This window comes from Gavia stellata, chromosome 2 (assembly GCF_030936135.1).
Source record: "Gavia stellata isolate bGavSte3 chromosome 2, bGavSte3.hap2, whole genome shotgun sequence".
NCBI classification, from domain to species: Eukaryota; Metazoa; Chordata; class Aves; order Gaviiformes; family Gaviidae; genus Gavia; species Gavia stellata.
In genome coordinates, this window is record NC_082595.1 from 8,217,710 (window position 1) to 8,243,664 (window position 25,955).

The 25,955-nt window shown below is 37.5% G+C and overlaps 1 protein-coding gene across 1 annotated transcript in view; it reads left to right on the forward strand.

Annotated features, from left to right (window-relative positions):
* Positions 1 to 24,515, forward strand: part of GPATCH2 (G-patch domain containing 2) — a 126,592-nt gene extending 102,077 nt beyond the window's left edge. Inside the window, exons 9-10 of the mRNA XM_059835611.1 lie at positions 11,468 to 11,550; positions 24,219 to 24,515. Of these exons, the coding sequence (XP_059691594.1) occupies positions 11,468 to 11,550; positions 24,219 to 24,388 (253 nt within the window). The 3' untranslated portion in view covers positions 24,389 to 24,515. The remainder of the gene's footprint in view (positions 1 to 11,467; positions 11,551 to 24,218) is intronic.
* Positions 24,516 to 25,955: the final 1,440 nt, after the last annotated feature.

The following is a 25,955-nucleotide window of genomic DNA, read 5'->3' on the forward strand; positions in this document are numbered from 1 at the left end:
TAGTTTCCTAAACCGTTTAACCTACTGTTAAGTAGTATTGCAATCAAAAAAAGGTGGTTTTGCAGTCTGGTTTTCCACCACTCATTTGTCCCAGCATCTCCCCCCGCCACAAGAAATTTGGATCTTCTCTATCTGTTTCACCATACAGGCACAGAAAGCTGCATACCACAAATATAAGAACAAATAGCCATGCATGAAGGAAGGGTGGGTTTGCCTCTTCCTGTTCTTATTGTAAATTAAACTATTCATGCAATTTTTACATTGGGTTCCTACTAATCTTGAAGGGATCCTTGAATCTCGTATATGTAAAGCAGCATCTGCTGACGCACGTTCATTAAAATTCTGAGGCATAGGCACACTGACTTCTATCCAGATTGTGGTTTTGTGTAAGGAGAGAAAGAGTTTAGAAGAAACTTTGAGTAGTTTGTTTCAAATTATGTAGAATTTTCATGTTTGTTTTCTTTGTTGATGTTTCAAAATTGTGATCATTATATTAAAGTGATTATTATAATAACACATTTCAGCCTATCTGGAAACTAATGTTCAGTAACTCCTAGCCAAAAGGAAGAAGAGGACACTGTTCAGCCTCCTCATTTTTGGATTTGGGAATTTGTTTTGCCAAAGCTCTTGTTCCTTTATATATATATTTTTAGAAGTTTTAATATCACTAATAACACAGAGCAGGAGGACATAAGTGAAGTTTTGCTATTAAAGAATTTTGAAACTAAAAAAATTCAATGTTTCTTTAACTTTCTCTTACCTGCTGTGCTCTCCTTTGATATTAGAAAGTCAAATGTTGCATTCACTCCTACACATGCAGACCCCTTGTACTCCATGGAGTTGCGTGACAGTTACCGAGGGGAATGGGTGCAGAGTGTTAGGAAGCATAATTTGCTTCCCATTCAGTCTTAGCATTAGTGATTTATTTCTTTTCCCCCCTCATCCCACCTTGCACACAATTATATCATTGTTTATCAGATTATTAACTGCATTATAACTGTACTGTTGTGGCCAGGCAATTAGATTCTTTGAAGAGTTGTTTCTCAAGCATAGTATTAAAAATAGGGAAGCAGAAGGGACTAAAGAGGAGAATGATGCTGGGGTCCAGCTGCGGAGCTGTTATTTTCTTGGAACCGATTGGAAGGCCGTAGGTTAAGGACTGACCGCAGTATTTGTAATGTGACAAAAAGCTTCTGGATCAGTGGTCCAGATCTAGGTCTGAATGGCTGATTAAAAGTCATTACGTTGTGCTGGCTGTTTCCCTACATTAACTGAATTATTGGTCTCTTATTAGTGGACCAAATTCATTCCAGTTGGCCATGCTTGCTCACCTTCCCAGCACAGAGGTAAAGAAATGAATTGATATACAGGTTGAGTGTTTCCAACCTGGTAAGACATTTTCCTTGTTCCATTTCTAAGCTACTGTAGTAGATATTTGTGGATTTTTATAGTGTTGCATCTTGCTCTGTACTTGTTCTAAAAGTAAAGGATTTTGAATACAGTGCTAATGTTTGAAGTCATTTAACCTAAATCTATATAAGCGTAATCCAGAACTATATAGATAGGATGTGGTTTTTTAAGTCTTTTCAACAAAATAGATTTGTCCTGCACTGACTTTATTTAGTGAATGTCATACTCGATAAACAAATACATGTCCAGAAATAGCCAGAAGAAATAGTGTAGGTGAGTAAGCTATCGAGTCCTTCTGTGGAAGTATTTGTTCAAGCCCATGGTTATTGCTCAAGTCAAAGATATTTTCCAGATCACTTCAGAGCTGGATCAGGGCCCATATCTCTTAGATATGAACAATGTTGTCGCAACATGAAGAAACAAAAGAATGTTTGCTTTAGAATTTTTGAAACAACATTGTCCTGTAACAGGATGGTATTCCATTACTGCAACCTATTTTCTAACTACATTTCACCATAACACACATATGAGCATTACTCATTTTTATCAGGTGTGGACATAAAACAATAACGGAACTTTCTGTCAAATATTTAAAAATATTCTGACTGAATATAAAATTTATATTCTGAATGAGTATAAATATTAATTTCTTTCCTTGAAAATATGAAATCATGTCATTTGTTGAAGAAAACTGTAGGTTTTAGCTATTTAATTTTTAACAGAAGTGGATTTTTTTGGTTTTATTCCCTCAATGTTCCTTGGTGACTTGTTTGTACACCAAGATATTGGTTTGGATTTGCCTTTGTGTAATTCATATACTTTTGATCAATTCCAACTCATGCCCAATTATATTACACTAAATTAACATAATTCAACAGATGTTGATATTTAAATGTTTTCTGGCATTCACATCTTGGACAGCTGTCTTAGAGCTTGGGGAAAAGGCAAACATTTAGAGTTAAATGCTGAACATATGCTTAAAATTACTAATTAGAAACAAGAAAAAACAATGCATTATCCTTTCTGAGGGCAGTAGGCCTCTACTACAGAATTTTTTTCTAGAGACTCAATTCACAAATAAAGTACATAAGTGACTTGGGTGTCAAAACGTATGTAGTGATGTAAGTTTTTATTTTCCATTGTGTTTGCTAAAATTATGCCAGTGTGGAGTTGAGTGTGTAGATCTGTAGAGTTCAGGAAAATTTTAAACTACTTCTGTGTCTGAATGCCACTTAGAAGTGCTGAAAAAGATAACAGAAAGGAACATATTAGGATACAGTATTAGGCGATGAGATAATCTGATGGGGCCAGGCAAAGATTGTATTCTTGTCGTAATAGGATTGCACTAGGACTTTCAATAATACAGGTATGTCACCCTTACGTTTAAAGTTACGTTGTGAACAGATTGGCATAGTAGGATAGAACTTACCCTGGTGACTGCTGTAAAAGACAACAAAAAATGTTTCTATAAACACATTACAACAAAAGGAGGGCTAAGGAGAATCTTCATCCTTTACTGGACATGGGGGGAAACATAGTGAGAAATGATGAGGAAAAGGCTGAGGTACTTAATGCCACCTTTGCCTCAGTTTTTAATAGTAAGACCGGTTGTTTGCCGGGTACCCAGCCCCCTGAGCTGGAAGATAGGGACAGGGAGCAGAATGAAGCCCCCACAGTCCAAGAGGAAATGGTTAGCAACCTGCTACACCACTTAGACACACACAAGTCTATGGGAACAGATGGGATCCACCCAAGCGTACTGAAGGAGCTGGTGGAAGAGCTCACCAAGCCACTTTCCATCATCTACCAGCAGCCCTGGATAACCAGGGAGGTCCGAGCAGACTGGAGGTTAGCAAATGTGATGCCTGTCTTCAAGAAGGGCCAGAAGGAGGATCCAGGGAACTACAGGCCTATCAGCCTGACCTCGGTGCTGGGGAAGATTATGGAGCAGGTCATCTGGAGTGCCATCACGCAGCACATTCAGGACAACCAGGCAATCAGGCCCAATCAGCATGGGTTTATGAAGGGCAGGTCCTGCCTGACTAAGCTGATCTCCTTCTGTGACAAATTGACCCGCTTAGTGGGCGAGGGAAAGGCTGTGGATGTAGTCTGCCGAGCCTTTAGTAAAGCCTTTGGTACTCTTCCGCACAGCATTCTCCCGGAGAAACTGGCTGCTCATGGCTTGGATGGGTGCACTCTTCACTGGGTAAAAAAATGTCTGGATGGCCAAGCCCAGAGAGTCGTGGTGAATGGAGCTAAATCCATTTGGCAGCCTGTCACAAGCAGTGTTCCCCAGGGCTCGGTACTGGCGTCGGTCTTGTTTAATACCTTTATCGATGATCTGGATGAGGGGATTGAGTGCACCCTCCGCAAGTATGCAGACGACACCAAGTTGGGCGGGAGTGTTGATCTGCTGGAGGGTCAGAAGGCTCTGCAGAGGGATCTGGACAGGCTGGATCGATGGGCCCAGGCCAATTGTATGAGGTTCAACAAGGCCAAGTGCCGGGTCCTGCACTTTGGCCACAACAACCCCAGGCAACGCTACAGGCTTGGGGACGAGTGGCTGGAAAGCTCCCCCGCAGAAAAGGACCTGGGGGTGTTGATTGACAGCTGGCTGAATATGAGCCAGCAGTGTGCCCAGGTGGCCGAGAAGGCCAACGGCATCCTGGCTTGTATCAGAAATGGTGTGGCCAGCAGGAGCAGGGAGGTGATCGTGCCTCTGTACTCGGCTCTGGTGAGGCCGCACCTCGAATACTGTGTTCAGTTTTGGGCCCCTCACTACAAGAAAGACATTGAGGTGCTGGAGTGTGTCCAGAGAAGGGCGATGAAGCTGGTGAGGGGTCTGGAGCACAAGTCTGATGAGGAGCGGCTGAGGGAACTGGGGTTGTTCAGTCTGGAGAAGAGGAGGCTGAGGGGAGACCTCATCGCTCTCTACAATGACCTGAAAGGGGGTTGCAGAGAGGTGGGTGTTGGCCTCTTCTCCCAAGTGACAGGACAAGAGGAAATGGCCTCAAGGTGCTTTACTGTTTGTAAAGGATGTGGAGGAATCAAGTGTGGAACTGATTTCATCTGAATGGTGTCTGAGAAAAGTGATGCCAAGAAGAAACATATATTCAATTTCATAAGCATTAAAATTTAATATATATGCTGCATAGACATTGTATTTTATTATTATATTGCCAGTTCTTTAGCACTGAACAAAAAGTTTCTGTAAAGACTTTTAATGTATTTTGTAGACAAGATTAATTTGCACCGGTATTAGTCTACCACTCCTAGCCAAGAGAGAAATCCTTTCAACACTGTCAACACTCGGGTGTTGGGAGGGTGAGGGTGGTTCTTTCTACAGCCTCCAGAAAGTTAGCGTGAGGGAATATTTATGAATTTTTGAATTATTTCCCAGACTAAAACCAAAATCAAGCAAGCTATAAAACAAGATTTTTAAGTTTCTGATTCCCAGGAATCTGTCTCCTGATACTGCGTATCATCAGTGCTGCTTTTGTGGGTTCTATAAAAGCCATGAAATCCTTCTAATTCACTGAGATGGTCTGATGGAAGTAGAGGCAGACCTCATGTACAGCCTAAGAATATGATCTCAGTGTCCCATTATCGAAAGTATTTTTTTCTGGAAAAAAGGCTCAGGTGAGGAACTGCCCACCAGGAGTGCAGCTGTCACAGTAGCTTTGCTGTAGACTGCGGTAGGCGTTGGGGCATTTATTACACTGACTGCCTGGATTGCCATGAGGCCCACATGCATGTGATGAGTTTCTGTGACAAATAACAAAACAAATTTCAGACATGGATTTGACCTAAAGTCAGGTAAATTTGTACTGACTGAGGTTTATCTCAAATGTTCATAACAAAGCATCACTGGATTGTTTTTCAAGATTGCCCTATACCCTAATACTAAGATGTGGAGTCCAAATCTTCATTGTTAAAGCAACTGTTTTGTTCGCTCTTACCTGCCTTCATTTACTCCTCAGAAACATTGACCTCAAAGTAGGGTCCTGTGCATCTACTGGAAGTTCACATGCGCTATACATATTTTAGAGAGTGAAAGAATGGGTACCTTCTTCAGAATGGACAAGGAGCAATCCCTCTCAAATTGTCCACGGGGCACATACGTTACTGCATATGTTACTTTTCTCTGAGTGTTCCAAATGAAGACCAGAGGCTGTGTCCATGTTTTCACCAAGCTGTGTGCTACAAGGGAAGGAGGAAGTCTGTCCTTATAAAATTTCTTAGCTGTGGTTTTTCATATATTCTTCCTGAAAAACAAACATGCCTTGCATATTTCAGTGTAATATAATGAAGTCATCATGCATCTTTTCTGTGGCTATATTGAGATACTTCTAATCTTTACCCCTGGCATGTACTTGTTATACCTAGATAATACAGAATAGTCTTCCCAGATTTACAGCACCAATTGCCTAGTAGTGTATTTGACGTGATATCTTTTGATTAAGTCCATACTTCTGGAGACTCAGTCAAATGGAAGGGTAGAATTTTGTGTTCATCTTATCTAATTAGCTAATAGTGTGATTGGACATTTAGAAATACAGCTATAACAGTTTTTTAATGGTGTTTACCTCTAAACAGATCATAAACTGTTCCATGGACTCAGATGCTCTTGAAGCCATTGTCTGCCACGTGGAGATTTAGGAAAGTATAGTAAGAGTCAAAGCTCATCCGAGTTCTCTTACTTAAGCAGTGCTAATGGGTGCACTTCCATTGGCCACCAGATACAGCAGTGTCTGCATTTTAAGCCATGTAGGAAATGCGATAATCTGTACTACAGGTCCATTCTGTGTAAGGATGTGAGAACTATTTCTGTGATACTTTTGTGTAAAAGGTACTTGAATAATGGCAGGTTTGCTTGGATTTTTCTTTGATTTTATAAAGTTGAGCTGTTGCACACATTCCATTTTTTTAACCCTTTTATTGGCTTGCTTCTCTGTTACCCAATTGAGTTCTGTTTTTTCATTTTTAACTGCTGCTGTGAACATTGCTTCACACACTCCCTACTCACGTTCAGTTTATAAGAAATTGTCCAGTCATTTCAAGCTTAAAGTGAGTCGTGGTCCTCACTGCATTCTCTTTTCAATCATATCCATATTCATATCTGTATTTTAAGACTGAGAACTGACAGTTTCAGTTAGATTTCCCCTTCAAAATAATTCTCTGAAGTCCCTTCTAAAATGCAAATCAGTCAACCCTTGCCTTATTGTAATCTCTTGTGAAAGAAGTTCACTTATAAACTTTTATCAAGCCTCTATGTTAGCTGAAGCATTCAGTGGTGATAAACTTGCAGAGTTCTACAGCCATCTGCAGGAATGCATTGATACTGTGGCTGAACAGTGTGTCACAATTTACTGTGGATTTGTTCCTCAGGTGAGAGAGATGTTAATTGGAATATAATAGATAGGCAGGTACTGATCATTACCGATTCATCTAACTGTGATATAGAAATCAGGCTTCTTGAAAATGTTATTGATTCATAATAGCATGCAGCATAGGATTTTTCCAAGTTAAGAGTACGGATATTTAATAAATACTGTTAAACAAAAAAATACATGCTCTTCCACATCTGCCTTTGTTAGTAATCAGTACTTTTATGCATTTTTGACACAAGCAGAACATAAAACCATCACCTCCGTTACTTACAAGTAATCTTAGCAATGTCATGGTATTGTTTGGTAAAAGGTTTGACAGTAAATGTACTAAGGGACAAAATTAAGTTTGCCTTCAATAATGTTGTAACTGTCGGCACAATTACAGTGCACCAACAAAAGCAACTGCGCTGATACCAAATAAAGCATTGCAGCTTGCAAGGAAAGTGACAGCTGCTACCAGCAGACGGCCGAAGGAAAGTGATCAACAGACATGTTGTTACAGTGAGACGTATAAAATAAATACGCAAACATTTTGTATTTAGTACAGTAGTACCCAGAGTTTCCCCCAGTGAGATGACAGTCTCGCTAGTTTAGGCCATTGTACTGGTGCATATGAAGCTACCTACTATATAGCCCTGTCTATATAATACATAACATTGCATCTTTCTGAAGAGACCGTGGAACAATTACTGAATTTGAAGAGAGGTTTTCAATTGGGGAGAGGGGGTTTTTTTGCATTTTGGTGAGGGTTTGGGGGTTTATTTTGTATTTTTACACGTGGGATGATAGTGATTACAGAAGCACGTAATAAACCAGAGTGCTAGAACTCATATTCAGGAGTATCTGCTGTCCTACACTGAGTTTATTGTATTACCCTTCTCAGTGACTGGACTGGTGAACTTAGAGCTCTGATAGTGGCAAAGGTGATAACTACTAGTGAAAGAGTTAAGAACCACTTTGTGTGCTCAGTTGCTCAGAAGATGGATTGCAATTAAAGCAGTGCAGCTGTAGGTTCCCTCACAGAACAGACGCTTATTTGGGGATTGTAACCAAATGGTCCATTGACTGCAAAGGTCAGAGTAGATAAAAATATGACAGCCTATTACAAATGTCTTGGAGAGGTGAACGTGTGTAACTGCAGAAAAGGCACTCATCAAAAATATTTGCATATTGAGCTATGAAAATTACAGAAAAAGAGGTTGTGTTGTGTAGGCATGGATAGAAATGTTTGGGGAGTTGCAAGAGACAATTCTAGGCACATTACCATAGTAAGGGCAATTACCTTAGAAGAAAGAAATGATAGGGAGACTGCAGCTGTCGAAGAAGGAGTTAACAAAATTTCTGTCTGAGTGAATGTCCCAAGAAGGCATAGATGCTTGTGAATTGCTTTACATGTCATTGCTTCTATAAAAGTATTTGCTGTATCAAAACTACTTTTTATTGTGTTTATTATTTCTTATTTCAATGGCTTTTTTGTTGTTACTGCCTTTTGCAGTCTGTCTTCATTTTTGAGGCTCTTATTTACCATGTAGAAAGGAGAATCTGAACACTGTGTGCAAGATGAAAAATGAATAAAAATTGACAGTGGCTTTTCCAGTGCTTTTGTTTAATACGTTGAGGCATGACACAACAACAACAAAAAAATTCTTGGCATGCTAGTGTAAGTTCACACCAGCCTGGCTTTTGCAGCCCTCTTATTTCCCTCTGCCACAACTTTGCCGCTGCTATGACACTTGCAGGCCTGCTCGGCCGTGGTGCAGCTGATGCCCTGTCCATGCTCATATTTTTCTTATTGACAGTGAGTGTTCTTGCCAAACGCCAGGGACCATAGTCACATCTGTTTGTCTCCCAAGCTTGTCTGAGGCTGCTTGGGAACACTTTTTATCCAGAGGGCAGCTTTAACTAGGCCTAATACTCTGAAAAGCCTCTATTTGTAAATGCATACAATGAGGCGACAAGTTCCTGTTGTCTTTCCTTAAAAATTATTCCATTTGACACTGCTTGCTCCAGTCCCTGTCACCAGCACGTCAAAAGCCAAGTTTTCAGGCAAGGTGGTCTTAACAAGTTTTATTTTTTCCCTATTAAAATGCCTAGCTTCCCTCCAGAGCACTATTTATAAATGATAGCTGGAAGCAAGCTAGGGGTAAGTAGAAAGAAGTCAGGCAAATAGCTTGCTTCCTTTCTGTAATCCACACACTTCTGATTTAATGCTAAGAAACATAATGCTGAACTTAGCCTGATTGAGGGTCAGAGTTCTCCCTACTTTATAATACCCCCATTACAAGCATTTCAAAATGTATTGTGCCGCTTCAGAATAATACTTCATTTTGTCTAACCTGCCAGTTCCAGAGCAATGATAGTTCTTGTCTGTTCCTTTTAAAAAAAGAATAATAAAAAAAAGCTTTTTGTTTTGCTGTGATTTACATTGACAGTGCATATCAAATGTTAAGACCTGGCGAAAGTAAATGCCACTTTAGAATCGCGAGTTAGCTTAATGTTTGATGCTAATGGCTGTAAAACCAGGTTTGACAAAGCATAATTGGTGCTCTAGCATATTATTATTTATTTATGGCATACAGAATTTTCGACGACAACAAAGAAATACCCACTCTCACCTTGGCTGGTGATAGGGTTGTTGTGCTCGGCAAAGGCGAATGATTCATTTATGCTGAAGGAACAAGGCTGCCTTTCAGACGTTCATTGATTTTAAATTAAAAAGTAACTGCTATGTTCTACATGAAGGGTGACAACAATAACAAAGTAGTCCTTACTTAGTGTTATTTGCTGCAACTCCAGTCGGCGTGCCTGGAGGAAAAGTGGGGAGACCCCAGTACCATAATCTTACAGATCAATAATCTAGATATCTCAATGTAGTGTAACAGATAATCAATTCTGGGTAAAATAACTCAAACGCTCCTAGCTGTTACTGCTGTGGCTCAGGTCTTCAGGTTCAATTGCCTGACTTTATTCATTTTTATCTTTCATCCTACTTGTATTCCTGGAGACTTTCTCCCTTTTTCACTCAGAAGAGAAAACAGACTTGCACACTGTTTAACATATAATTTACCATGCAACTTATTCCGCGTGTTTGATATCAATGTTATATACACCTCTTAAATACTTTTTTCTCTAATAATTGTTTCCCCATATTGTATTTAAATATCAATTTTCTTTATTGTATAATCAATTATGAAAGGATTACACGTCTTGACTTCTTTCTAAATTTAGAACTGAAATTTATCAACATTAATATACTAGTTCAACCATGTTCAGTTTCTGGATATTAAAATAGGACGCAATTTCAACTTAGAAGAATTGGAAATGAAAGTCTGTTTTAAAACAAAGATAAATAAGTGTTGAAATAGGGGTTCACTAGGTGAAGCTAGAGTGCACTTCTGCGTGAAACTTAAATTTCTTCGAATATTTTACTCTTCAAATAAAAGCACTGTAATACTTGTTAATTCACTGTATCTTTTTAAAAGAAGTATGTAGAAGATTGTAAATTGTCATCTTTTTCATCAAGGCATTGTAACTTTTTGAGATTATTGAGCAGATCTAAGGTCTCTCAACATTATACGACCATTTGTTATTCATTTAGAAGCAGCACAGCTTTAAAAAGTTTATAAATGCAGTAAAGGATAAGTTATATATCCACACTGAAACCAGATTCCGTGAGTGACAGAGTGTTACTATGCTATAGTAGACGATCAGATGCAATTCTCAGCTTGTAATTTTATCAAAATTCACTACGCTACTGTGCTAAGAATAACAGTTCTCAGTAACATTTATGGAGACATTAAAATTGTGGAGTTCAGAAATTACTGCATTTTCCCCCCTTCTGCTCTAGTTCTTTCAAAAAAAATGCTCGCTACATATATTCCATTCTACAGGCACTGTACATTAAGAAAAATAATAACTATAATTGTCCTTTAAGATTATATTCCAAAATTCAATATTTGGAAGTTCCAAATTTACCCTTTTCTGTGGTACCTGACTTCTAATAGCTAGCTTTAATGCAATAAGATTTCCTTCTTTGCCATTCTCTGCAGCTCCACCAATTTTCCAGTCTCCAAGTGTAAGCTCGTAATTGTTTAATGAGTATACCAGATACTGTGCTTCCACATTATCATTCTCACAACTTACCAGTGAATTGGAAAAGGACACATTGGTGTGCTACAAGTTTATTTCATGTACCTTGGAAGAGTTTACTGTTTCATGTTTTCTCATTCATTTTTCATCTTACCTTAAAAAAAAAAAATTGATAATACTTTTCATGTAATAAATGTTCTGACAGTCAGGCGTTACTACCCAATTGATAACCTACCAACAGTATTGTGATCTCTTTAGATAATTAATCTTAGCTATTTTCCTGTCAGGAGCAATGGTGTTTTTGTTTTATGTTGAGCTAGAAAGATTGCCAGTTTTGAAAATTAAAAAGCATTCCCTTTATATTATTCATTCCAGTAACAATTTATGATGCTGCATTTAGATACTGAGCGCTTGTCAACAAACATAATTATGCTTCGATATAAACAAGATTGGTGGCTTGACTGTGCAGCTTCATCTTGGTTGAGAATGTTTTGATATAGGTTCAGATTATACAAGCTGTGTATTTATGTGGTGGTTTTCTTCCTTTGTTAACAGTTTTCTCCTATAATTACTTGCAGGCAAACCAGTGTACATTTAGGATCGTTGTGCATGGGAGACATCAAACGGAGAAGGAAAGCTGCTCCCCTGCCAGGACCCACAGGTAACCAATTTCCCTGGGACAGAACACAAAACACAAGATGGTAAATCTCTAAATACAAAGCAGTAGGTCAGTGACCTGGGGAAATGCTTGATAAATTCAGTAATTTTCCATATAACTTCAGATATGTTTTATCCTTATTTATTAATAGAGACTAAGAAATAAATAGGCTCTCTCAATTCTCCCTCAAACATTTCCAACTTCTAGTCCTTTGTAGCATGGCACTTCTTTAAAGAGAATAAATCTTTTTTCATATACTCAGAATCATAGACAGTAAAGATTACTGCTTATGTCTGTTCAAGCATTACAAGGTAGAAGACATGAGGTATCTTTTTTCTGTGAGGAATGCATATGAATACTAGAAATATTCTGCACAATAAAGATACGATGTGAATTCTTGGGCAAACAATTGAAAATGTAGAAATAAGGCTGTGAAACGCAGCTTTAAAATTAGTGCTGTAGATTAAATAGGAGGCACTTGCAAGCACATTTCTGAAAGATTTTTACAGATGCGAGGTCACAACCATTGGATGCATTTTGCTGATGTCACAGCTGTGAAATGACTTTTCCAATACCTAGCAATGATTTATAGGACTCTCATCAGTTTGTTTGTATTAATTATATATGTGCATACTGGAAGGATTAGACTGTGTGTGTGCCTGTGTGAGGCTTTTTATATAATGCTAATATGGACATCTACATTGCATGTCCTAGTCATATAGCAATTACTATTGCAACATATGCAGCACATCCAGTTCTTCAAATATATTCTAAATAGATATATTTAGAGAAGCTTAGTATTTGTATTCCAACTGAATTCCCCCTCCTGAAACTTCTTTGTTTCAAACCACAGTGGCAGAAACAGACCAAGAATAATATTAAAAATGTTATTAAAGCACCTTAGTGGCAGCAGTATGGAAAAAGAATGTATGGGTCAGCTTCTAAGACTCTGAACATATGTGAAGTGAGAAAGAAAAATACTTAATGGCTGAAGAGAGAATAATATAATCATTTCTACAAGGTGATTTTCACTTCACAACTTTCAAGTACTAGAGGATGTCATTTTGTACTGAGAGGGTATGAAGTATCATGAAATTCATTTTATTATTCATTTTACCTTGGGCTTTCAGCATTCAGTATTTTATTTTACAAGCTGGCTCCTCTGCGTATCTTTGCAAAGCCAATATTTTGATACTAAGGCAAATATATTATGTGATACTTCAATGTTATATATCTATATATTCACAATTTTAGAGATTGTTTTGCCCCCAAAATGTGTCTTTACCTGGAGAGTGAGAGAGAATAATGGTAGATAAAGGTATCACATGAAGTACATTTAACTGATGTGTGGGGTTTTTTTTTTCTTTTCAAGTTCAAGGTCATCTGTTCAATTTTGTTCTGGGCAGGAGGATTGAGAATTTTTTCTGTGGACTTAGAAAAGTGGTGGTTTGGTTTTTTTTTTGCATTTCAGCATTGTAAATTTTTAAGCAAATAGAAACTTCAGTAAACTTTGAATAAACCTGTACAGACGTAGAGGTGTTGTATAACATTTTATAAATTATTACAGTTTTCTCAAAGGCTAATATTCCTACAATTAAATTGTTGTTTATCCATCAAAGGCCTTGTTTGTTTGTCAGTATTTCATACCATTTTATGAAAGAAACAGGGTTTCCTTTTAGAACGGAAATACATTTGGAAATTTGGACTAAAATTAAAGGTCACTATTTGATTATTCTCCTTTCAGTAGTTTTAGTTAGCTAAGATATAAGAACAGAAGGACTAGATTTTATGTAGAATAATTTGTAAACTTTTTTCTTGAAAGAAAGAAAGGACAAGAGTTGTATATTTACATGAACAAAAGTTGGAAACAAAAAGAAGCATTCTGCTAATAATTGTCCATATTTAACATCATAATGAAACCTGAAAGGCTGTCTGTAAATGAGTCATTAACTGCAAACGTTTTCTTGAGCTATATATGCTGCAAATTAGCAAATTTTCACCTAATATGAGCCAATCCATTGAAAAAAGTATTTTCAAAATTCTCGTATACATTTGTTTTAGTAAATTACATTGTTAAATCAATTCTTGTAGCACTCTGCACAGTGTTGAAAATGGTCATTTATATGTTTAGGTTCAGTAGTACTGAAGAGAATGACTGGTGATCCTAATGAAGTATCGAAGTATGTTCTCTGGTTTTGAGTCTCACAAGGGTAGCACCTGCTACTTTCAGACACCTTAGAAAGCTATAGACTTCTGTAGCAAGCAGTGTTACTGGTTAAACATTTATTAATTGTGACAAGAACACCCAATTTATTTCAGTACTCCAGCTTATTTACTGCTCTTTCACCTTTGTATTTTGTATTGAAAAAGTAAAATGAATATTGATATAGTTGGATATTGATTTCTAAATTTACAGCCTGTTCTCAGCCTGGAGTCAAAGTCACATACCAATAGGTTTGTGTATATTAGTAACAAAGGATGTAGATTTACTTGTACAGCAATGAGAAACTATTGAAGCAAGAAAGTTTGAGCAGCACGGAGCATTTTATAGTTTCAAAAATGTCATTTGTAAAGGTGAAGAAAAGCTGTGTTGAAAAGCAATGAAGAAAATGGGAGATAATATAGGAGTGGATTGTTAGGAGCTGACATTCCTGAGACAGGAGTGTCCTGTTCTGCCTTTACTAAGATAAATTTTCTGGTTTGTGCATGCTTGATACAGCCCCATCTGTGTGTTAGATTATCAACTAAAAAAAGATACTAGTAAAAATCATTTACTTCCGATGATTTCTTTTAAGAATCAGGTGTTGTACATTATAAATACCTACTTTTTTGCACAGCTTCTTTCATGAAACCAGTATTATTTCAGTGTTTCTAGTCAGATTTGGGACCAGGTCATTCTCAATGACTTCATGCCCTCTCTGACTACCTGAGTGGTAGAGCTATTTCATATGACACCCTGACATATTTCACTGCAGCAATACAGTGCCCTCAATTTTGTATAAAAACCTCTTAGACAAACTAATATATTATCATGGAAATAGCCCTACAAAAACTGGGTCCAGTATTAATAAAAACAGTAACAAAACAACAACAAAACAAAAACAGAACTTGTATGCCAGAGAAAGGACATTCTTTGCAAAGTATTGTTACTACTTGAAACACATGCACTGGGAATGTTTGCAGTAATTTCAGTCTTAGATTACCTATTTTAATTCTCATATCAAACCAGTAGATGCTACAGAATTTTAGATGTCATTTTCATACACTGAATATGCATTTACCCCAGTTCCTTTCCTGTTGACTCTGTTGTCTTCTGTACCAGCTCTTTTCTCAATCAGGTCCTGTTAAATCACCAAGACCTTTTAGATTTTGTTTTCTTTTTTTTTAATAAGAAATGTCTAAATCTTAAATGTTGGAAATAATCATCAAATTCTGCTTTAATCTGCAGGATGTTAATAACTGAATTTACAGACTGTAGAAAGTTTGATTCAGAACAAAAAAAGTTAAGTTTTACTTGTGTGCCATGTAAATAGCCATTTATTTCTATTTGAAAACGATCTTTTTGCTCTGATGTTTACATAGCATGGTTTACAGTTTGGAGCAGTGGTAAAAACCTGCAAAACCTAATTTTAAAAAGAGAAAGCTATTTTGTAGTTGAAATACAGAGAATGTGCATATAAAATATATAAAATTTTGTGCACGTTATGGGCACTTTAATACTTATATTTTGCAAAAGCAAATTTCAGATGTCATTGTCGTTATCTAGTTGGCATGTTGCATGCTACACCTCAGGCTGGTACTGATTGAAATGACCAAGTTAAAAGTCTCATTTTAAAGAATGTGTTTTAATGAAAAATATGACAGATTCTTAATTACAGCAGAAATACTGAGCACTGCTATAATGTCATCATGACTCACTTTAACAAGGTAATCAAAAGGGTACATGTTTTCATTCCTTTTTAAAAATTGCCAACGGAACAGCTAAGCAAACTATTTTGCTGATGCTTAATATGTCAGTGATTAAAAATCAGACCTGAATATCCTCAGTACCAAAATAATGATTTGAAAAAGATTGTGATTACATTGTGATAACAGAGGTGGCTGAGGCTAAGTTTGTGGTGAAGGTCAACTTAGTGAGATAGTTGCAGAGAAAGGGTAGGCTTTTGCGTGCTTGGATGAACTGGCAGTAAATTTCCAAAACTCTAGACAAACTATTATATGCCTACTTTCTTTTTAGCTTGATTCACTGCTTTTCTATCTACTAAATGTACAACTCCATAGACAGAAATCCTTTTTCACAGGACAATTCAACATTGGCATGTGTTGTGAACACTTGCCCGTATTGCGTTGCGCCATTCCTTATCCTTAGTCTACCAAAGTCCTTTCCGGCATATCTGCTTGACTGTCCGGCCTATGGATACTCTTCTTTGGTTGATTGGTTTCTGCAGCAGATTAAATTTTAGGGACTCCTTTCTGTTCGGTTTTTTTTCTCCTACCATGTTGTCTCACTGAATCAGTTCAAAAATTAAAAGATTGCAGAGTGCCATCCAGTACTGGAAAGTGCTGTCCCTTCAGAGCAAAAGACTTTTCATGTTGAGCTTGAGGTCATTGGTTCAGGCAGGGCCCCTTGCATATACACACCAGAGTAACGAGGAGAGTTCAGTAACAAACTTCAGAAGAAAAGCTCCACAATGCAACAAGAGCCAAGCTTATGCTGAGAGTTTGCTGATGGATTTCTTGTGATCTAGAGAGAAGGCAATATTCTTCCAGCTGTACACACCGCCAATATAAAGTCAAGAAGTAACATTCAGGTTGATAGAAGGTGGGTGTACCTGTCTTTTCTAAATGCTGTCACCTTCTGAAATGTGCAAGGTTCAAAAATAATTCAAAAAGACTCTGGGAGTCTTTCCTAAGGTAGCTGTTTCTTTCTGGTTGTGGAAAGCATTCAAATTGCCTCCACTGGGAGTTGGACTCAATAATCCTTATGGGTCCCTTCCAACTTGAGTTATTCTATGATTCTATGGATTTTTTGGACTTCACTTTCAAGAATCGTAAACCAGCTTAGGGGAGAATACCACCAATGAGAGCATCCTTAATATGTAAGAAATTTCTGCTCAAAAAAAGGCTAAACTAGGCTTTTTTTCAAGTTCCAAAGGTATGTCTCATTGGACAGTTGTATGCTTGAGGAATAGCTTTCCATGAAACTAAGAGGTGTCAGTAGCGGGAATCATTCTCCTGGTCAGTTGTGTGCTCTGCAAGTTCTGCTCGTTCTCCACCAGGTACCATAATAAAGTGGTACCCCACAGAGAGGAGCCACCTCCATTTTAGATGCAGTTTGTTAGAACCATTACCTTTTTCAGATGGGCTGATGTACATCATGCGGTTTTCCTAGAACTCAACCAATAAAAGCAGTACCTGATACTTCTGTCAGTCTGCTTTAGGTTGGTAATACCAAAGGACTTCTGTGAACCAGAGAAGGTTTGGGACTTAAAATATGCAAGGAGGAAATATGTGTAGTTTTTCTCCAGTCAATATAACTTCTTATCCCAGCTCTCCACAACAACCTCTCAGTTGATGGTGACTAGTTTTTCTTTCTCCTGATGGGATAGGGAGCACTGCTGCAAATAGGCCCTGCTATAGATTATGCAAAAATCACTTTTCTTAAAGGTTTGTAATTTACTTTTTGAATAAGGAAGGAGGCCTGTGCATAAACCTGATAGCTTTATGCAGAAGGGTTTTGCCACTTCAGAGGAATAAAAACAACTGTTTAAGATACAAGAAAATATTTTCATAATGTGAGAATATAAAATTTGTTGATCAGGTTTCCAGTGCAGGCAAGTTTGGATTCTATTTTCTGTCTTTCTGTAAAATCTTTGTGATTGGTGAAAAAGTTTCTGGTAAAAGCTGTCATAGATACCTGTTACACTCTGGATTTCATAAAGAAAATTTTTGCTTTTGATTTCCACTACAATGAGAAGAAATTTTGATTTTTTTGATTGTAAGTGAAGTTTACCTTTCAACTTATATATTGACACTGCCAATGCTAATGTAATAACTGATTGACGTTCTGATGCCTTCATTACTGATAGAGGGATCACAGTGAGCATTGTTTGCGTAAATAAATAGGCAAATGGTTGTTTAGCCCATAGTAAAAAATATGCAGATGTATTTGCCTAGTTTTAATGAATTAATCTTCATTTTTAAATTAAAATAATCAGACAGAAGATAATACTCCAACTACATAGGCACAGACTAGGCAATAGAAGTGGAACTTCACCTCCAGTATCCTGGCAATCCATCCTAACTTGGGTTAGGGTCAGATAGAGCTACCGTAATGTTCATAGTCTTCTGCTGAAATTAACAATAACCACGCTGTCCGTTTTGAGAGTGTTACTGTGATTTACATCCTTTCCCGGTGGGCTTCAGTGTAAGGTTACAAGTCTTTTTGTAAAAGTCAGGGAATGCTCATTAGAAGGAAACAATACTGCTGAGTTTCGAGGGGTTTGAGCAGAACTTTGGAATGGTCCCCAGTGAGAACACTTCTTCCAAAATGCTGTCCAGTGGCAGTCTTTCTGTCAGCATAGACAAGGGGTAAAACTGACCGCCTTTGGACCCAAGTGAAAAGACAGTCTTGGGTATACAAGAGATTCCCCTTACAGAGGGATAAATGGGAATCTAACAATTCCAACTCTTCCCAGCTAATTTTAGTAGTAGCAAACGCTGAATGGGCAAGAAGTTACTCTTTACAGCAGTGTAGGCCAATAAAGCATGGAAGGAGAAGAGCACCCGCAAATCCAGTTCCGAGTGATCTGTGATACTAGGTGACCAGCTGAACCTACAGTTCAGTGCCTCAGTTTTCATCAGTGTGTGGATTTATCTTTATATATCCAGGAGGGTTGAAAATGGGTTTAAATCTAGGGTCTGTGCTGCAAGAAAGAATGCATTTACCCATGCTGCAATTATGTGACAATTCCTTGAATACCCCTTGCAATGGGGCAGTAGAAATGAAACTATGGCAGTGCAGACATTAACAAAACTCTGCTGTGGATGCTGGGTAAACATGGAGGTTTCCAACACCTACTGAAGTTATGGCTCTGTCCTCTCTGCTATTTTTATCTCTCTGCTAGCTAGAATAAAATACAATGCAAGCAGACTCACCTGAACTATAGTCATTCTAAGGTTATTCCTTAGCCACAGTCTTGGATAGCTTGGAATGAGGAATATATAGAAGTCTGGTATAAAAAATACAATCTCAAATATTTAACTAAATGATACAGCATTTTCATAACTGCATTTTTTTTAGATATACAGCTAATATATATAGATGTATACAGATATACAGATATATATAGTATACTGAAATTTGAAAAGCACTGCAGGTACTGATTTTAAAAATCACAGTAAGGCTGTTGGCTATGCTCATGATACTGACTGCACAGTTATTCAAAACAGTTCTAAGAATATAAACATCTAGGCAGTCTGATTCCCATTTTGCTAGTTAGAGAGAGATGGTATAAAAAAACCACACTACAGCAATGTATTATCCTGATTACATTCCTTGTAAAATTGTCTTGTGTGTCAGGATCAGTCCCTACTGTTCTGAGCTCATCTGTCTAGTGAGAAGTCAGAAAAGAAAAAGAAGAGATGGAATATTAAATGCTTTCAGAAAATGAGGGGGAAAGTGCACTAGCTTTTAAAGTGAAGCAGCATGTATCGTTTCTCCTTCCATTGGCTGTTTATCCAACATCAATACAACACTTTAGGAGCCAAATTACTAAACAAGCTGCCAATTAGGCTTGCAGTCAGCTGGATAGATTAGTGGCTAAGAGAGGCAGATACAAGATTTTCATCTCTTGAGCCAATTACGCAAGTGAATTACCATCCACAATGCTCCTTGCAAGATTTGAGGTAGAAAGACTGACTATGCTGTGATAGACATAAGTGAGATCCAGGGTAGGGGGTAAGGGTTAGCAGGCCATGTATTGCAAAAATTACCCAAGCAAGAAGAGATCCTTCTAGGAAAGGATTTAAAGGATTTAAGGCTGCTGGGAGCGATAGAAGAGGAAATAATAGTTGTGGTGCGCTCTGCAAAGGCATTGCTGTTCTGCTCACAAGTCTTAATCATATAAAAGAAAAATGAAAGGCCAAGACTGTATTTAGGTACAGTGTCATTTTCTGAGAACTGTTTAAAAACACGTTTTCTTAACATCAAAAATATGTTCGGTGGCCAGAGATGAAATTACTTCAATATGCCTTCATTGGTTTCTTACAGTTGGGGGAGGGGGGGTGAATCTTAAATAAGGGTTATTTAAGAGATTGAACCTAGCTGTATTCTGATTTTATTCACCCCAATATAAACCAAACATGCTTGATGTTAGTCTTAGCCAGCAATTGGACAAATAAATATTGTCACAATAGTGGTTTATGGGGTCACAGTTCCTTTATTATTCTATAATAAATGATAACTTAATTGGTGAGCTTTTAATTTTTTTAGAAGCATTTTGCACATAAAATGGATCTGTCAGATCAAAACTGTGCATAGACTCATTTGTTTCCTGCTGAAGATGTTGTACACTGGTGTAACATTGTTTCTTAAATATGAAGCAAATTTAAAACCTGAACTTTTGCAAGCTGTTGTATCCAAAAATGATTAAACAGATGTGGAGCCTGCAGCAGCATTAGACCTCTGATCTGATTTTAGCTTACAGATGGAATTAAATTAATTCACGGCAATCACTGTAAAATCAAGGGTATGGCACTGAATGCTAGTGTACTGTTTAACCAGGACATACCTGTCTCAACAGCTGTTAAGAAAAAATTACATACTTTTATTTTTCATTGAAACCTGCCTTTAATGCTATCATAAATATCATACCAAAATTAAGCAAATGTGAGGTTTTTGTTTTCCCCTTCCCAGTTTTGCCTCTTTCTACTCATAGGTTCCATATTCCATGTATATAAGGTCATATGCATAATACATGTAGACCTTGAAGTGTGTCGATTCATACACACAAAGGTTTGAGGATTGGCCTTTTTTTTTTTTTTATTTCAGTTGGCAGTATTGCAAAGAGAAGGAACATAAGTGACGGTAATTTACAGTGCTATCTTTTTAAGCAAGTTACTGTTCCTCAGTGTTTGCTCCTCACTTGTGTAATGGCAGCCACTTCTACGTGCAGACTATTCATCTGGTAGATCAGGAACCCAGTTGTTACAGTTGCTAAAAACATTTTCAGTCTCTAGAAAGAAAAGGCTCTGCACAGGAGATTCCTACAAATTAGTAGCACAGAGACTTCCTCTTAACTCCTGGAACCCCACAAAGCCTTATACAGCAATAAATTTAGAAAAATGTATCCCTGTTTTTTTTCCTTAATCTGATTTTGCATAGTTATTTTTTGTAGGATGGTGCAATGGGTTGATTTTGCTCTTGCTCCTGGGTGGGTCGAGACTGAACACGTCCCAGAGGTAGCTCAGCTGTTTTCAAGGCCAGTGTGCTTGGACCGTTCTCTCTAACAGGCCCCACTGGCTAGTCCAAGAAGTGCCATAGGCATGAATTAAAAACGCAACTTGAAGATGAACATTGCAAGGACAATTACTGCTTTTAATTAGAAAATAAAAGCCCAAAGCACAGGAATGGGGGTCAGGGAATTAGCACACAGTGTAGTGTGATTTTTAAGAGTTGTCTCCCATCATGCAGTCAATCCGCAATACAGATTTTTTTTTGTCTGGTTGCTGATTGGTCGTGGAATGGAGGAAGAGGGCAACACCTCTATCTGTATTCTTCTCATTCAAGTAAAGTAAGTTGCATTACAGATTGGTATTCCTGCAATTTTCACACATCGTTCGAAAAATGTAAGACAGATATAGGTACCTATTTATATAAAAAACAACTATACTGCAAAAGAATGGCCTGCATATATTAAATCTTTTTCACAATTAGAATAAAAGCTATCCATAGTCACCTCATTTGCAAGAAGGAGTAACTAGTCAATTAGTAATATAGGCAAATTGGGTGGCTTTTTGGTTTTGTCTTATTCTTGCTACAATACAAAACCTCCAAACACATTATCCTTTGGACAGTGTACGTTGTTTGGTTGTTTGCCCAACAGTGAGCTGTGAAGCCATGTTTATGGTGGTTTCTGCTCTTTTTTCTTTCTTTTTTTTTTTTTTTTAAATCTGACGACATATAAGAATAAAACAGAACTCTTCAGGGAAGGTTTCAGTCTCCTAACAGGGGTTAGAAAAGTATGTACAGTGGAGGGAAAAATAGTTATAGTATACATTGTAGAAGTACATATCTGTCTTTAAAAACAAAAAGTATTCCAATTATCCTGTCAGTCACAGGGGAAAAAAAAAAATTGAGCTACTTCAAAAAATATCAAAAATAGAGGCATCAGTTTATTAAATAACATGTCAGGGTACAGATTGTTCCTTCATATAACTTTTTTGTGAGGTTGCTCTGGCTGTCTTGAGAATTGAAATCCATTTAGAAAGGTACATCTGTTACAGGAAAAGGTCTGTGGGTTTTTTCCCCCAAACAGACTAACAAAAAAGCTCTTTACGCTGTCTCAGGCTATGCCTTGCATGCCGTTCCAGCAGCGTTGCTGTCTTTACCTAAGCAGCATTATGAATGGTTTAATATTTCCAATTCTTAGATGTCATGAAATATACTTTTACCCTTGCTCTTTCCTGCTTGGTGGATCTGTTGGATCTTTCTTCCCTTACAAGTTTTTCCCTTAATTGTTTCACAGACATTCACTGGAACAATGCTCCATTTCTTACCATCGCTTGTTGTGAAAAGTGGACCAAAACGCACTTCCAAGATTTTACCTGCGAGGTTTACTGGAACTTTTGTTGAACAGTAGCCTTTTTCTTTCTCTTTTTTTTTTTTTTTTAGCTAGGAAGTATATCTAACAAGGTTGCAAAGCCTGTGTTGTATATGCCAGGCAGTGTCAGGGATTTGTCTGTATGAAAATTGCCTCTGCCTGTGGGGGCCTGAAAAGAAAGGAAGTCTTGGACATTGAATTTTGTGCTGGTCAGTTCAAGAGGAACCCTCTCAGGGACTGGAGGCTGCTGACTTAAAAGCTTTTATTTTAAGCCTAGTATTAAGCATAGCTTCAAACCAGTATTAAAGGATGCCTTCTCTCAACGCATCTCCCTTTTTCTTTGACTCAGGAACTGAGATACTAGGAAGCTGTCTACCTTTTATGTAGCTAGCATTTTACTGAATATGAACAGATCTATAGTGGATAATGCTGGAGCACCGTAAATTCATCATCATGATCATCATGAGGTTTTTAATGTGTCCCTCTCATTTTGAACTTCTGTCTGTATATGTGGTTTCCACCGTGGGGCTTTGCTTTTTTGTGTGTGTGTGTGTGTGATAAATGAGGCTTTTCAGCAGTGCATGTTCAACTTTTCTTGTGTTCTTGTTTATTTAAAGTTAATATAATGATGAGCCAGCTGCTTGTCAATGGTAAATTCTTGATTGAAGACATTATAGTCTCCAAAAAACACAAAACCATAGTCTCCTCCTTCAGTATTTTTCAAAAAGTAGCAGGCCAGAATAAATAGGTAGAAAGTTAAACAGATAATATTTGAAGCTGGGCACATGGTGGGAGTTTTTCTGTTCTGTTGTCAGGGGGGAGGGAGATGTTAAGCAAAGCTGAAAACAAAATCCAGCTGCCTACATGCAACTGCTTGTGTTAGTTCAAAACCTTCAGCCCTTTGTAAAATTGTTTGTATGGTGTAACTTGATAAGTGTTAATGCAGATTCTTGAAATAAATATCATTTGTATCTCTCATGCAAGACAGTTATATATGGGAAGGCTTATCCATGCATCGTCTCCAAACCCTAGCTTGAGGAGTATGGTTGATGAGGGAAAACAACAGCTTTGTTACTTGACTTCACTTTTTTTTTAATGATGCATTCATGGAAAAAATAATCTGTTATTAAAAATCTGTTATATTAACACTCGCAATCCTGCCAATCTTTTCTGCAGTATGTGTGCAGCTTTTCTCAGAGGTCATGATGGTATGGAGAGAAAAGTGTAAAGAACACTTAATGGCATTGAAAATACAAAAACTTCGACGTATCAAGCCTCTCTTACAATGTTCAGTAAAAGAGAAACTGAGTAAAGAGACAGAATTCCAGAATAGTAGACCACTTGTCTGTGCTGTTTCTGTAACAGCTGTAATTGTTTAATCAGATAGTATTTATTGCGTTTTACTGAAAGAGATCTTGAGCATTGATAAATATTGCTAAGAATGGAAAGATGGTCATGTTACTGTGATGTACCTTGGCTTAGCAACTGTATAGGACAAGAAATTCAGGTTATCTTGCCAATGTATTGGTAGACTTGTGCAGGTGATATGTGTTCTTTGAGACTGATGTAAAATCCACTGTATTGGAATATAAAAGATCTGTGTCAATATATGTCATACTTAAAAACTCAGCGAGTCTTTAAAAACATTTAAAATAAAGCAAAGCGTAAGACTGTATTATTTAGAATCATATGCAGCCAGGAGGTCAACATGTGCAAAGACAGCCTGTTCTAGCAACCTATTAGATGAATTAGGAGAATAAGAAGGTTTAAAGCTTTAAGAGAGATTATCCTGCTCTTCTCCACATGGCAGGCAGTGCTGATTAATGCTGTGTGTTTCTTTAATCTCAGGGTTTGTAGGTGAAAACACCCAACCAATCCCAGAAAACAACATTGGAAACAGAATGCTTCAGAGTATGGGCTGGACCCCTGGCACGGGCCTTGGACCAGACGGCAAAGGGATAGCAGAGCCAATACGAGCCATCCAGAGACCAAAAGGACTCGGACTTGGATTTAGCTGACAGAAATGCACTCTGGCTGCCCGATAAAAATAAAGCTCAAAATTACTTTAAAAAGACAAAAAAAAAGAAAAAAAATTGCAAACTTATATTATTTGTTGTGATCGGCAAATCCAGTTACTCTTCTCTCAAAGATCAGCGAAGTCAATGTGCTTCACATTAGCTACACCAGCTGCAAGGTGCAGCCACAGTGGCAGAACCGGCATTCGAGTCTAACTTTATAATGGTGCTAAAATGTACAAAAACTTCTACTTTTTTATTTTCTGTGGTCTTGAAGTTTGTATTAAGCATAAAATTCAGTATATTCACTTTTTTTCATGAAAGCTTCTGACACAGCAGGTTTTAGTAGATAAGCAAATTTTTTTTCGTAAGTATAATTTCATCTCGAGAGTCTTGATAAGATTTGTCGAGAAAAATGGAACTTTTTACGGCTATTGTGTTTTCCCCCTTTTCAGGCAAAGTTTCCGAACCTGGTATTTCTAGTGCTTAACAATATTTGAGGATAAGCTGTCATTTTGCCCATAAGATACACGTTTCCCACTGGAAGGTGATATGATATGCAGTTTTGTGTAAGAGCATGAAAAATGGCTTTGTTGTCATAGGAATGCCATTCCAACACCATTATCTGGCAATGTATCACTGTCTTCCGCATTCAAGCTCAAAGTAAAGCTTTTATACTTGTTTTTACATTTACAGGATTACCTTTTTTCAGCAAACATTTTTAAAAGTTAAAGTTTATTCTGACTTTGGATTTCCCTTTATATTAATAATCCTCAGTGTTTCCACTTTTAAGAATAGTTTGAGCTTTGAACCAGGAAATTGTATTTTAAAGATGACTGTCTTTCAGTGTTTCTATTCTGGGTTTTGGCATATTTTAAACAATGCAGTGTTCAACATCGTGTTATCATTTGGTTTGTGATTGTGCTGGTGCCAATGAGCCACAACCTTTAAGGATCATGAACAGAAAAAGGGCAAGGAGAAGCAGGATTAGGGTGGAGAAAAGGAAGGAAAAAGATACTTTGATGGCATCTCACAAATCTAAGCTAGCAATTTAAAATCAAGAAGGATCATTAAGTGTTTTAATCAGTATCCTAATGTATCTAATGTCAGCAGAAACAATTTCATTAAGCACCAACCAATCAAGCTCCTAGGGTACTTATCGGTCTGCAGTATAAAACAAATTCCACTTCAAAATTAAATGATAGGGCTAAAGGAAACTGTTGTTCAGATGGACTAAGGAGAAAATCCTGCCCCCGCCCCCCCGCCCACCCCTATAGTAGCTGGCAATATTTACCCTGACTGCAAAGGGAACAGGATTTGATTCTCCAGTGTTTTTATCTTCAAGAGAAGAATCTCTTCCTTCCTCTGCACCCAAACTGCGGAGAAAAATATTTCCAGATGCTTGCAAAGATACTTCCTTAGAATAAAAAGAGCACAGCTTCCTTCATGTGACTGTGAAATAGTGTGATGAATTTTAAGAAGTGGTTTTATTACTTTTCTTTTTCTCTCAACTTCACCTATTTTTCCAGAAAAATAATACTACGAAAAGAATTAGCAGCAGCATTCTAGC